General features: G+C 40.7%; 1 protein-coding gene across 1 annotated transcript in view; it reads right to left on the minus strand.

Moving 5' to 3' along the window:
* Nucleotides 1-12638, minus strand: part of LIX1 (Lix1 homolog (chicken)) — a 90526-nt gene extending 77888 nt beyond the window's left edge. Inside the window, exon 1 of the mRNA XM_006885379.1 lies at nucleotides 12335-12638. Within this exon, the coding sequence (XP_006885441.1) occupies nucleotides 12335-12416 (82 nt within the window). The 5' untranslated portion in view covers nucleotides 12417-12638. The remainder of the gene's footprint in view (nucleotides 1-12334) is intronic.
* Nucleotides 12639-12979: the final 341 nt, after the last annotated feature.

The following is a 12979-nucleotide window of genomic DNA, read 5'->3' on the forward strand; positions in this document are numbered from 1 at the left end:
TATTTAATTTATTTCCAAAATTTGTGAAGAGTTCAGAGACGTGAATGAGAGAGCTCTGATGTTACTGCTTGATATCATTCACTGGTAAAATAGAAGCTTCATAATAGCCAGAGGTGGTTGAAAACGTGCATATCTTAAAATGAAGATGATGATGATGATCAAACTGTTTAGATTCTTTCCAGAGTCCTGGAATTTGTGATATTGGGGTGACCTGCCAAGGCCATTCACCCTCAGGAGTTCTTTTTGAATCTTAAAGAAATTTGTTTTCTGGACTTACCTTGAGGCCAAAGAATAACTTATACAATTTCAAACTCACTGCTGTGAAGGCAAGTCTGATACATGGTGACCTCCATCAGGTTTCTGTATTCTTTTTGAAAATTGTCTATGTGCAACTATCTTCAAAAAACAGGAACTCCAGGGCCAGACTAGAGACTGCTTTAGGATGTATAGCAGGTCCTTTGTGATTTTTCTGTAACTCACTCTGCATTTTCACGTTATTACTTGAACAATTAACTATGCCCAAAACTGCCAAAAGAACAAATAGATATGTCTTAGAGAAACCACCACCAGAGTGTTCCGAGAAGGCAAAGATGACAAAGGTTTGTCTCACATACTTTGGGCATGTGGTTAGGTGAGGATATTACTTGGAAAGGGAAATGATGCTTGGAAAAGTGGAAGGTTGGTTAAAAAGTGCAAGACCCTCCACCAGATGGACTGACACAATGACTACTGCAATGCGTCTAGTATGTGAGAGGTGATGAGGACGGCAGAATGACAGGACAAACCTTCATTAGAGGAGGTATAGCTCAGTGGTAGAGCATTTGACTGAAGAATGACAGGACAAGATTTGGTTCAGATCTGTTGTTCTTAGGGTTGCCATAAGTCACAATCAACTCAACAGCACCTAACAACAACAACATGACTTGCTGCTGAAGATCAAAGACTATTGCCTTTAATATAGATTATATCTCAACACTAAGAAAAAAAAATTCTCAGCACTGGACCAATAGGCACCATCATGATAGATGGAGAAACCATTGAAGTTAACAATTTCATTTTACTTGGTTCTGAAATCAATATCAATGGTAACAGCAGTCAAGAAATCAGAAGATGTATTGCATTGGGAAAACCTGCTCTCAAGGATCTCTTCAAAGTGCTAAAGAGCAGGATGTCAATTTAAAGACTAAGGTGTGTCTGATCCAAGCCTGGTATTTTCAATTGCTTCTTATACTTCTAAAAGATAGACAATAAATTGGATGAAAGAAAAATAATTGATTCCTTCTTCCTTGTTGTTAGGTGCCATCAAGTGGAGTAGGACTCATCGGGACCCTATGAACAAAAGATCTGAACCCTCTATCCTGAGCCATCCTCACACTGGAGAAGAGTACGGAATATCCTATGGATTGTCAAAAGAACAAACAAGTTTTAGAGGAAGTGCAACCAGAATGCTCATTAGAGACAAAGATGGAAATTTTGTCTCACATATTTTGGACCTCAAATGAGGAGAACTTGAAGCACTTGATGCAGATTGAGGAATGTAGGTTTATGTATGGATTGCATTTCAATGTCAAGAAAACAAAGATTCTTACCACTGGACCAATAGGCAACATCATGATGGGTGGAGAGGAGTCTGAAACAGTTAATAGCTTCATCTTGCTTGGATACACAATTACCATCCTTGGTACCAGCAGTCAGGAAATCAGAAGACACATTGCACTGGGAAAATCTGCAGTTAAGGACCTTTCCAAATTACTGAGGAGTAATGATATCAGTTTGAGGACTAAGGTATGTTTGATTCAGGCCATAGTCTTTCCCATTACTGGCTATGCATCTGAGAGCTGAACAATGAATAAGGATAACAGAAGAAGAATTGATGCCTTTGAGCTGCGATGTTGAGAAGAGCACTCAACATCCCATAGACAGCCAAAAGAACAAACAGATATGTCTTGGAGATGGTGCAGCTGGAGTGCTCTTTGGAGGCAAGAATGATGAGACTTTGTCTCACACACATTAAGCATGTTGCTAGGAGGGGCTATTCCTTGGAGAAGGACATGATACTGGGAAGGGTGGAGGGTAGGCGCAGATGAGGAAGACCCTCAACCAGGTGGATTGATACAGTGACTGCTGCAATGGGCTCTTGTGTGTTACAAAGTGTGAGGATGACACAGGGTGGAGAAGATATTTTTGTACCTTGGGTTGCTATGAGTCATAGTCAACTTGAGGGCTAATAACAACAACAACTTTGGACATGTTGCCAGAAAGATCCAGTTCTTGGAAAAAGACATCCTGCTAGGACAGATAATCAAAAAGAAGATGACCGTTAAGGAAATGAATTGACCACTGACTACCATAATGGGCTTAAAAATGAAAGGGATTGAAACGATGATGTAGGATAGGGCAAAGTAAGAATTGTTGTTCACAGGGTCAATATGATTTATACTTGGATTCATGACATCTAACAACATACAACCACCTCATGACCTAGGCTCCGGTGGCCTAGTGAGTAAACAAGTGCACTGCCAATCAGAGGCAGGTGGATTGAATTCACCAGCTACTCCATGAAAGATAAGCAATCTCTGCATATTTGATTTACAGCTTTTGACAATCCACTGGAGGGTCAGCTACAAACTGGTTCCAGCTCTGCAGCGATGGGATGAGTTGATGACCTATGTAAGTGTTTCACCATCTCCTCTTTGCTGCGCTTTTCTTAACAAGTTGAGATGACACTGCCCTATGTGAAACATTCTGTCACTGATTTTTTTATGCTTCTCTAAGCTTTGGTCTTTAACCATGGGTTCTTGTCCTAATTTTCACTTCTAATGGATGCCAAACCTTAGTTGAAAACTAAAAAGAGTGGAATCAATCAATTTTTATCTGAAGAGCAATGGTGTCTCTCTGGAGATTAAGGTGCCTCTGATACAGGCCCGCAATCACTTGTTATGCATCAGAGAGTTGGACAATGACCAAGGATGATAGAAGGAGAATTGATGCCTTTGAGCTGTGATGCTGGAGAAGAGTATTGAGAGTACCATGGACTGCTAGGAAAACAAACAGATTTGTCCTGGAAAGGGTTAAACCGGGTGGCTCCTTGGAGAAGGACATCATGCTTGGGAGAGTGGAGTGACAGTGCAGGAGGGGAAGGCCCTCTATGAGGTGGATTGATTCAGTGACTGGGATAATTGGGATGGGAGTGTCAGAGATAGTGCGATTGGCACAGGACAGAGTGGAGTTTAGGGCTGTTGTACATAGGGTCGCTATGAGTCGCAAGCGACTCGACGGCACATAACAACAACAACATACATCAGGAAAGCAGAAACAATCTCGTTTGCAGCTCAATTCAATTACCTAACACGAGATAAGCTCTGCTTAAAATTCTGACAGTCATTTGGCAACAATAACAACAAAAAAAAAGTGAAACAAAACCAAAGCCCACCAGTTTCTTTATGCCTTTTTTAAGGAAAAATTATCTCAGTACAATATCCCTTGCCAAAAGTTGAAGACACATTTGAAAGGTTACCATGTAAGAATAAATCATTAAAAGACTTTCAAGATGAGTAGCATATTTTCAAATTGAGTTTCTGCCTCTGAACAGATGGATTTATGTTATGTAATATTTTTATATAACTTTTAATTAAATTAGCTTTAGCAGGTGATATTTTAAAATACATTTAATTGGATTTTTTTTTTATTCTAGCCATTTATCATGTACAGCTTGTCCTTACCATTGTGATTTCTCAGGTTTCATGAGGAAAAACCTCAATCTCAAATTCACTGCTGTCAAAGCAGGTCTGACTCTTAGCAGCCTTCCATCAAGGAGAAGAGCCTATCTTTCTTTCACCCTTGGAGTTGCTGGTGAATTCAAACCACCAGAGACAACAGTCTTTGGATTAGCCCTGCAACTTGCCAAGATACTAAGCCAGCAGAGGTCCCTAAAGCAGAAAAACAAAACCAAACACCAAAACCCTTCATTGTGGTGGAATCAGAACATGACTTAGGAGATTATTAGCCATTTCTTCTGCTGAGCTGAGGGTAGATTCACACCACCACAGAAGCATGGCCTTTGAGTTAGCTTCACAACTCCTTTAGACTGTAGTTATGTGCTGAACCTCCAAACAGTTTTCAGAGGAAGGAATCTGTGCAGGAAGAAGATGTCTATCTTCTCTTGTGGAGCTGTTAGTGAACTTGAATCACATGCCTTTGGGTAGACAGCAGAACTCTTTACCACTAAACCGTGTAGGTCACCCCAAATTCTTTAAGGGGTAAATTCAAGTTGTGATGCTAATTTACTGCTCATGGGAAAAGGAGTAACTTGGGAGTCTTACTTTGGGCTTCCCTGAGCCCCAGGGAACTAACAAAGCTCTTTATAACCTTCTCAGACTTGGCCTAGTTGTGACCAGGCTGTGACCAGGCAGACTCCAAAGGAATCTTGTGGATACAGCTTGTGTGTAGGGTGCAATACGCAGGAGTCTTGGGCCTCTTTTTCTTTTGTGTGCACTCTCAAAGGTAGCCACAGCCACACAGCAGGATCGAGACAGCTTGGAATCTCTCTTTGTTCCCAGCACCAGCAGAGGAACTTTTCTTTAGTGAAAAACTCCAAGTCAGGACCTTTCCTTCAGCAGCTGGAAAGCTCCGTTGTGTTTATCCTTTTGTTTGCTTTTTCTTTTCTTCTTTCACTCCCACTTCCCACTGTGAGGCCTTTCCTGAGAGAATGAGGATCCTTTAGGTTGTTCTACAAATTAACCTCTCAGGCAACCTTCCAAGTCATGCAAAAATGGTATCTTTTTTGTTTATTTGTTTGTTTAAATTCTATCTATAGAATTTAAAGTTACTGAACTTTTGCATCATTTTGGTAGAAAATTTGAAAATCCATTTCACTGTATACTTGGAAGTACAAGGTACTTTGTTCAAAGAGAGCGGAGGGAAATAATGTGGAGAAAATTACAAAGATAAGTTGAAATGAAAAGGCATTACACATACTGGACTAAAGCAGCAGCACCAATGTGGCTGAGTTCCATGTACGGTTTATATGTGCACCATAGGTCAGATGATGTCATCCAATCACAAAATTTGCATGAAATAAAAACCTGATGTAACATATTTAAGGGAATATATGTCTTCCCCATGTACTTCCAGGCAGTGACATTAGCACTGTAGTTAAGAGACTTTGTAAAACCATTGATTTTAGACACCCAACCAAGAATCACTCATACTGGTCGTTTTGCTGGCAAGTTCTGTTTAGTTAAAATGGTCAAACGGGGCAAACAGAGCTTGAGGCTAATAACGAGCTTTCTGTGGAATAGGCTAGGTATGAACGCTTTAGCTGAACAGCTTTCTAAGTGTGGCTTATGTACAATGCACTAGAGAGCTGGGTGTCCAGTGGGGAAGCCCACGGTTGAGGATAGGATGCAGGTCAGGATCAGCATTCTAAGTTGCAGTGCCAGTGTGGCAGGTGGGCGGATTCTGGAGGGCTAAGCCAACCAAGCCCAGACAGTGCTCTCCAGGGAGGCTGCCCAAGGTGGCTGTGTTTATCTTCAGAGCCCCTTCATCTTCCATGTGTTTCATCTGGCTGTCAACTTAACTGTGCATATAATTAGCCTGGAATTAAGGTGTCAGGAGATGATGGCTTTGAATGGTCCTAGCAGCAATTTATTTCACTATCAGGAGCATCATCTGACAGAGGAAAAGCCTCCCCACTGTTTATAAAGGAGAAAAATCAATGGATTAGATGTGCTGGATTTTTTTTAAGGCTGATATGCACCTGTTAGGTGCCTAGTCTGTGGGAAGCAACTTAGGTGTTACTGAGACATACTCTGCCCTGTGGGGACTTGGAACTTCAATGTGGATAAAAACACATTGGTGAAGACAAATGGGAGAAATGTAAACCAAATAGTATAGACCATAATGGTAAATGAGTGGTGATTAAGTGATAGGTTCCCATAGCTGAGATCAAAATGGGGATCTCATTCTAGCAGAGGGGGAAAAGTGGAAACATAATTCAAATAGCAATCCAAGGAAACAAGAGGGAGAATTTAAGGCGAACTATAGGGAGTGTAATAGTTATCTATTTTGTTAGCATTAAACTTCTAATACTATTCCTTTCTTTTCTTTTTAAAGACGATTGTTTTAAAGTACCTTGACAGACTACACTTCCATGGACATTTGAATGTAGGGAAAAGAAAAAAAAGCCTTGGGGGTTAAAGCTTCAATATGAACCGCATTAAATAGAGAAGATTCTTTTAGGAAAGGCTCCTAAAGTTGTCTTACATTTCTTAAATCAATCTGTAGCACATAATCAGTAAAACCGTATCATTTAAACAGAAAAATCATAACTGAGAAACTCACCCTTATGCAGCTGCAACCTATTATGGATTGTAACTTAACACATGAGTTTCAGAAGTTGTTAAAATTGAGTTCAGGTTAACAAATCCATGGGAAAGCTGGACAATGAATAAGGGAGACCAAGGAAAAAAAAGATGCTTTTGAATTAGTGGTGTTGGCAAAATATACTGACTATACCAGCAGAAGGAACAAATCTCTCTTGGGAGAAGTACAGCCAGATTGCTCCTCAGAAGATCTGTTACCAGGAGAGCCCAGTTCCTGAGGCAGGCAGGCATCATGCTTGGTAAAGCAGAGCATCAAGAGAAAGAAGACCTCCAATGAAATCGACTGACACAGTGGCTTGAACAAGGGCTCAACCACCAACAATTGTGGGGGTAGCACAAGACTGGACAGAATTTCATTCTATTGTACATACCATCATTATGAGTTGTGATTGACTCATCAGTATCCAAAATAAGCATAGAGAAATGAGACAGCAGACCATGAAGGAGTGTGAGATTTTACCACAGAATGGATGCTCGAAGCACTTATATTTACTAAATCTTATTTGCTCATAAGAAACAAATGTATTAGGATTAAGTATGGCCATGAAGAGATCAAAAGTCACCTATTTTTTTTCTATATTGAAAATTGTTCATTTTCATCTGAGGTTGAGATCTTCTGATATTCAAAGTCTGCCAAACGTAAATTTACTGTGGGGTTGGGAGGTGAGGGGAAGAGAGAAAAATAGAAGCCATCATTGACAGTAGATTGGATGTATGAATTTTTCTTTTAGGATAAATCCAAATAACAATAGTTACATCCTGTATTTATAAAGTAAAATTAGCATTTGAATAAGCTTCAAGAAAGACATCCCATAGTTTAGATGCTAAAACTCTCCAAGTTCAAATTATTGTAATTAAGATGCAACTGTTAAACTGAAGAAAGCTCAAGAGCAGTAGGCTGGGCTTTTTTTTTTTTAAGTCACATTCTTCCAGGCGCACTTCTGCCTTGGGATGCAACGCGATGTGTGTAGGGATTTTAATGCACAAAGGCTTTCATCCCTTACATCCTACTTCATTCTTTTCTTTGAAATGCAAAAAGCTATAAATGCATCATCCAATCTATAGATTTCAAATATCTGCACTCAAAGCATGGACTGGAGAAAATCCTTAACTCTTGAGGATTTGGTCTCTCTCAAGTTGCATGTGGCCAGGTTCGTGATCGCTAAGATGTTTTTAATAGCTCTACAGTCTGGCCTGATTTTTCTAAAGGGTAAAAATGTACTTTTCTTTGAAGTGGAGTATTGGCTGATCTGATATAAATAAAACCTTTCACGTAGAAAAAAAAATGTTTCCCCAAATGGAAGAGTTAATGCACCTCAGATATGTGAGAAATTCACTTCCCACTGTGCAATGGTTAGGAAAGTTTCTGTCTTATTTTTTCTATATAAAATTTGGGGAAAAATTATTATTGAAATCTAACATATCACTGATTAAGTCACTGCTAGATATGAAAGCATTCTCATGACTGCGACGGCAATCAAATGAACTTTTAAACCATCTGTTAATCCAGATTTTGGTCGTCAGTCAATGAAGTGGTTTCTCCCCACAGAGCTGGCTGACATTCACAAATCTAGCTTTTTGCCCGAGTTGGCAAACTCAACCTTGCTAAGAAATAGTGGTAATCGTCTCTAACTTAGGTATCAGGAAGTATACCTCCAACAGATGTCAATATAAACTTTCCCCCAATGCACAATAAGGCTATAAACTTCCAGAACTAATCTAGGATTAGCATTAACTCCAACAGGTTCATGTTGCCTACATGGCTGTGTGGCCCTTCCAGATCTAATTCGCACAGGTCTCCTCAGCTTACACTCTTCTCCCCCAATGGGTCATTCTTGTGTTGCCCAAGCCTGACTTTGGAAAACTTTCACCCTCTTCTCCAAAAGGTCCTTCTCTCCATTCGCCTGTCACACTCTAAATCACTCTTTACTGCCTTGTCTTGTTCAGATTCAGTATTCAATAGGTTCCATCCACACTCCCAAGAGAGTTCATTTCTCTCCACTTTCTGTTTTCCTGGGGAGCTCTGATAGCATACTGCATAAGGCGCTCTTTATGACCATGTGTTTCTGACAGTTTGAAGCTGACAAGGGAGAAAGATAAGTAGTCTTCTCTCTGCAGCTGACAGTCTCAAAGACCTAGTGGTGGGTTGCTATGAGTTGGAAACCCTCAGTGCCAGTGAGGGAGCTCTAGTGGCCTAATGGTAAGAAGCTGCATTGCAATTCCAGAGGTATGCTGTTCAAATCCACCAGCTGCTCAGAGGGAGAAGAATGGGCAATCTCTTCCCGTGTGATTTACTGCCTTCCGAAAACACTAGAGGTCCATCTACAGATTGGTTCCAACTTGACAGTATCCACTAACAACAGTGCTATCACATTAAATGGCTAATATAGCATTTCTGAGAGGCAGTCTCTTTTCTTGGCAAAAAGTGAGGAAATGGAAATGGGAATACGGACTTTGAATCCTGATTGATTTACCATCTTTGTGACTCTGGGCAAGTCACATTAATCTTCATGAGTCTCTATATCAATTTTATCAACATTGCACGCTTGCTGTCAAGAATACATATTCATGGTAGCACAGTGCCTAACATGTCATGAGAACTCAACACCGTGGCATCACTGTAAGAAAAAGGCAGACAGGCAAAGTATGCTTTATTAGTTTGAGAAGGGAAGGGCAGTCAGTAGGGGTTCAGTGATACATTTCTTGCTTTCCAAGTGGAAGACTTAAGCTTAATTCCATGTACTTCAGGCTCAGCCCCCACCCATCCACTACTAGAGGCTTGCATGGACTAGAAAAGACATCTACTTCTGAAACTAGCAAGTGAAACTCTAAAGAGTATAGCATTTATATCTGTAACTGATCATGAGAAGATTCATGACTAGGCAATGCTTTGTTGTATTGTCCATGGGGGTCATCATGGGTCAGAAGAGGTACAACAGAACTCAGATTAGAAGCTGAAAGTAAAGCCATTTTGAAATCGTGGTGTGATTTCTTTTGAGAAAGTATAGGAGGAGCTGTCAAACAGTGTCAAAGAGTGTGATCACAGTTGTACTCAAAGGAGGGGGAAGGAGGGAGGAACTCTAGGGAACTCACAATCTTTTGTTGTCACATATGAATAAAAAGGAATTGGGTGTTAGGACTGAGAATGGAAGGCAGCATGGAACTGTGTGTGTCATCATTTCACTGCAAGGGGACTCTGACTCTGGAGGCTTCAGTGATGGGACATTTCTTGTGCCGGGAACAGCCTAATGTCAGTTTAGATGAGTCAGCTGAAAACTGAGAGCCCACTTTACCCAACCTCCCTATTTACTTTTCATTTGAAATGTGAAATTGTGAAAAGGAAAAAAAAAAAAAAATGTTGTGGCATTAATTTCTTTCCGGGAGAGAAAGCACAAAACAAATCACAACTGGTGCCAGATGAACACCTCATCTAAAATAAATGATAGATGTAATGCATTACAAAATGCTGTTTGCAGGACCTCCTTGACTGGGAAAGCCCTAGAGTTTTATTTCCTTAAATGAATTTAACTATTCCCACGTGCCTCTGTCTCAGACCAGAAAACGCTCTGGGTGCATTTCCTACCCACTTGAAAAGAACATTCCGCTTACTATGGCTTATTTAAAAAAAAAAAAAAAAGTCAAAAAGCAGTCGAAGCAACAAATCATCTATACTCCCTGCACTATGTGTGTCCAAACTGTGAAGGGGGGGGGGGAACCCCCAACAAAACAACCCATAACTTTGTGTTCTTAGAAAAGAAACTTAGACTCTGAAATTATGTTCTTAAATTTTTCTTCTTTGTTCAACTGTGCGGGGTTTTAAGCAGCCCTGGATAGGCTCTTTCCATCATTCAGGAAAGCTAAGTAGCAATTTTTGTCCAGGAATTGGCAGTGAAGTGTTCAGTCCTTTCTTTCTGGGAGGGAGGCTGGACTGAGCGAGGGGGAGGAGCCAGAGCGGACTGCTGGGACCCTGGAGTCCAGGTTGGTGGCAGTTTTCTCCAGGCTGCCAAGAGGAGTGTGAGGGCAGCAGTTCAAGGATGTGCCAAAGAAGAGGGGCCCACGTGCCAAATTCGGCACGTGCATCCCGGTTGTCCAAGCCTGGCATAGCCCCCAAACATACTTTTGATGTCCCGCAAGCAAGCAAGCAAGCCCTTTTCCACTAATGCCATGAGAGCAGGGAAGGGTTAGATGCTTCTGCATTATGAACCTTCTGGCACAGAAATTTGCCAGTTGGCTTACATTCATGTAGTTATTTTTTCAGATTAGAAAAAGCCGGAGGGAGAGCATCAGCAGTTTCACACTCACACCTCTTAAGCCGTATAAACTGTTGTAGAGTAGCAGCCTGGTCTAAGGAAAGCAGAGGAAGGCTGGCTTTTCATCTGAGTGCGTTCCAGGAAAGGTCTGGCTGATGGAACTTAACGCATGCTTTATTTTAACCTTCTTTCCATGCTCTTCTCTCCTCTAAACTGTAAACAATTGCTGGAATTTAATTTGGCTTTAAAAGCAAGCCATGCAATTTCAAACTTTAACTTCTTAAATTTCTCCTGTGCTTTTTTACTGCTTCCATTCTCCAAACCCTCTGCTTAAGGTCTCTGCACATTTTAGCCAAAGCTTTTCATGACTTTTCACTAGTGAGTAGAGCGCTATTGTAGGAAGGAGACATTCCTCCCTTGCCTCTTCCCTTAAAGAAACATACCAAGCCTGAATAGTCTCCACTAGGCTGGGGGAGGAAGAGCTTTTTATTATTAGTTGTAACAGCTCCAGGGCAAATGCTTGGAGACAATATTGAGAAGGAAACGGGAAAAGAAAAAGGGGGAGGGGGAGAGAAGAGAGGGAGCAAGTCAGATTAGCTGCTATTTCATTTCTGAGATGCAAATATATAAAAGGGTCTCACTTGTCCACTTTCATCACACGTAGAAGAAATAAAAACTCAAAGGACATCTGGAAAGTAACACCATTCAGCAATCAGAAAGCAAAAATCCAAACCATTGATGTTTTTGATGGACATAAAAATTTACATACCTACAAAGAAAGCTGCAACCTATTGTGGGGGTAAAACTCTCGCTCTGTCACACACACACACACACACACACACACACACACACACACACACTCCAAAAAAATCCTTCCATATGCATTTTTACCTTTTGGGCACTTCCACAGCAAAGTTCGCTTTCAGAAGCCCTTTGTAATCTGAAACCGACTGTAGATAAGATACAATGTGAAGATAGTCTGTTCTGCAGCAGCAGGAAATCAAATTGGTTCCAGAAAGGAGGTTACAAGACAAATGGTTTAATAGCATTGCTAGAATTGGAAAGCTTGATTGAATTAGTTTTTTCATAATCATTTTTTAAAATTAAAATCACTGCATAAGCAGAGTGAATTTGGGGTGAGTTCTGCAGAGAAGGGACACAGTACATTTTATTGACCTTTTAAAATGAAAGTGTTACTGTAGGCTGTTATAAAAATTTAATAGCTCATTAATGATTTATTTTTAATATTTTGCCTGCAGCAAAAATTGTTCGGATACTTACAGCACTTGCTTGATTTTACATATCTAATACGGTTTTGTGAAGTTTAAACAAGTCAACAAATACAAGTATATTTACTATCATTACCAAGTCATCCTTAGTGTTACCAACCATTACCAACATGCTTTACTTAAAAAAAAAAATCTGGAAAAGTTCCAACTGTTAAGCAAGTCTTGGGCTTTAGAAGGAGAGACTTCTAAAGGGTTACCAGGACACATCATTGACAAAATAACCCAACGACTAATGCCTGTAGGTGAAATGAAATCATTCTTCTGGTTTTAGTCAGGAACAAGTCAAATATCCCTTAGACCACAGCGCACGACTACAGAGATTTAAGGCAAAGCGTACTTAAATAGGATGTGACTGGACGTTTAGGACTATTTTCTAAAAAGTCAGAAAACTTTTTTCTTCTTCAGTACTTACAGTCTTTGAAGACCAGCGCCGGGTCTCTGTGAGGCAAGGCTTGGGCAATGATGTGTCTCAGGGATTCCAAAGTTCTGTCCATCTTGGGTCTGCCTGTGCGCGCCTCCTGCACAGTGTCCTCATGCCTAAATTCTCCCAGTCCTGGACTGAATTTGTGCAGCTCATTGATGCACTGGATTTACCAAAGAATCCCTTTTAACATCTGCCAATCAGACATTTCCCAGAATCTAAAGACCCCTCAGGGGGCCCTCCTCCCAGGCTCACTTATCTTTGTTGTATGCTGAGCTAATTAGCTTTAAAGGCTGCCTGACAGGCGGGTTCCCATTGCTTCCTTCTGTTAAACACACCCACCTACAGGCTGGCTGGGGAAGCTTAGCTAATCACGGGAGCAGTTTCTCTCCAGCCAGGTTTTGCCTGAATGGTGGGGTATTTCTTTAGATCCTTTCTCTTCACTGTATGTTGCCTTTGGGACTCAAGAAGGTTATTCCTCCAGGAAAGTGCTAAATAAGAAGAAAGCTTTCAAGAGTTCCAATGTGAAGCATATAACGTAAATTCTCCTTTGGTGGAGGAGTGCTATGATGTTATGGAGGTAACTGGCACCAGAATATGCTTTCTGTTTGAATTCAGGAGCATCTCTCCTGAAGT

This window comes from Elephantulus edwardii, unplaced genomic scaffold (assembly GCF_000299155.1).
Source record: "Elephantulus edwardii isolate Elephantulus edwardi_28Jun2011 unplaced genomic scaffold, EleEdw1.0 scaffold00043, whole genome shotgun sequence".
Lineage (NCBI taxonomy): Eukaryota > Metazoa > Chordata > Mammalia > Macroscelidea > Macroscelididae > Elephantulus > Elephantulus edwardii.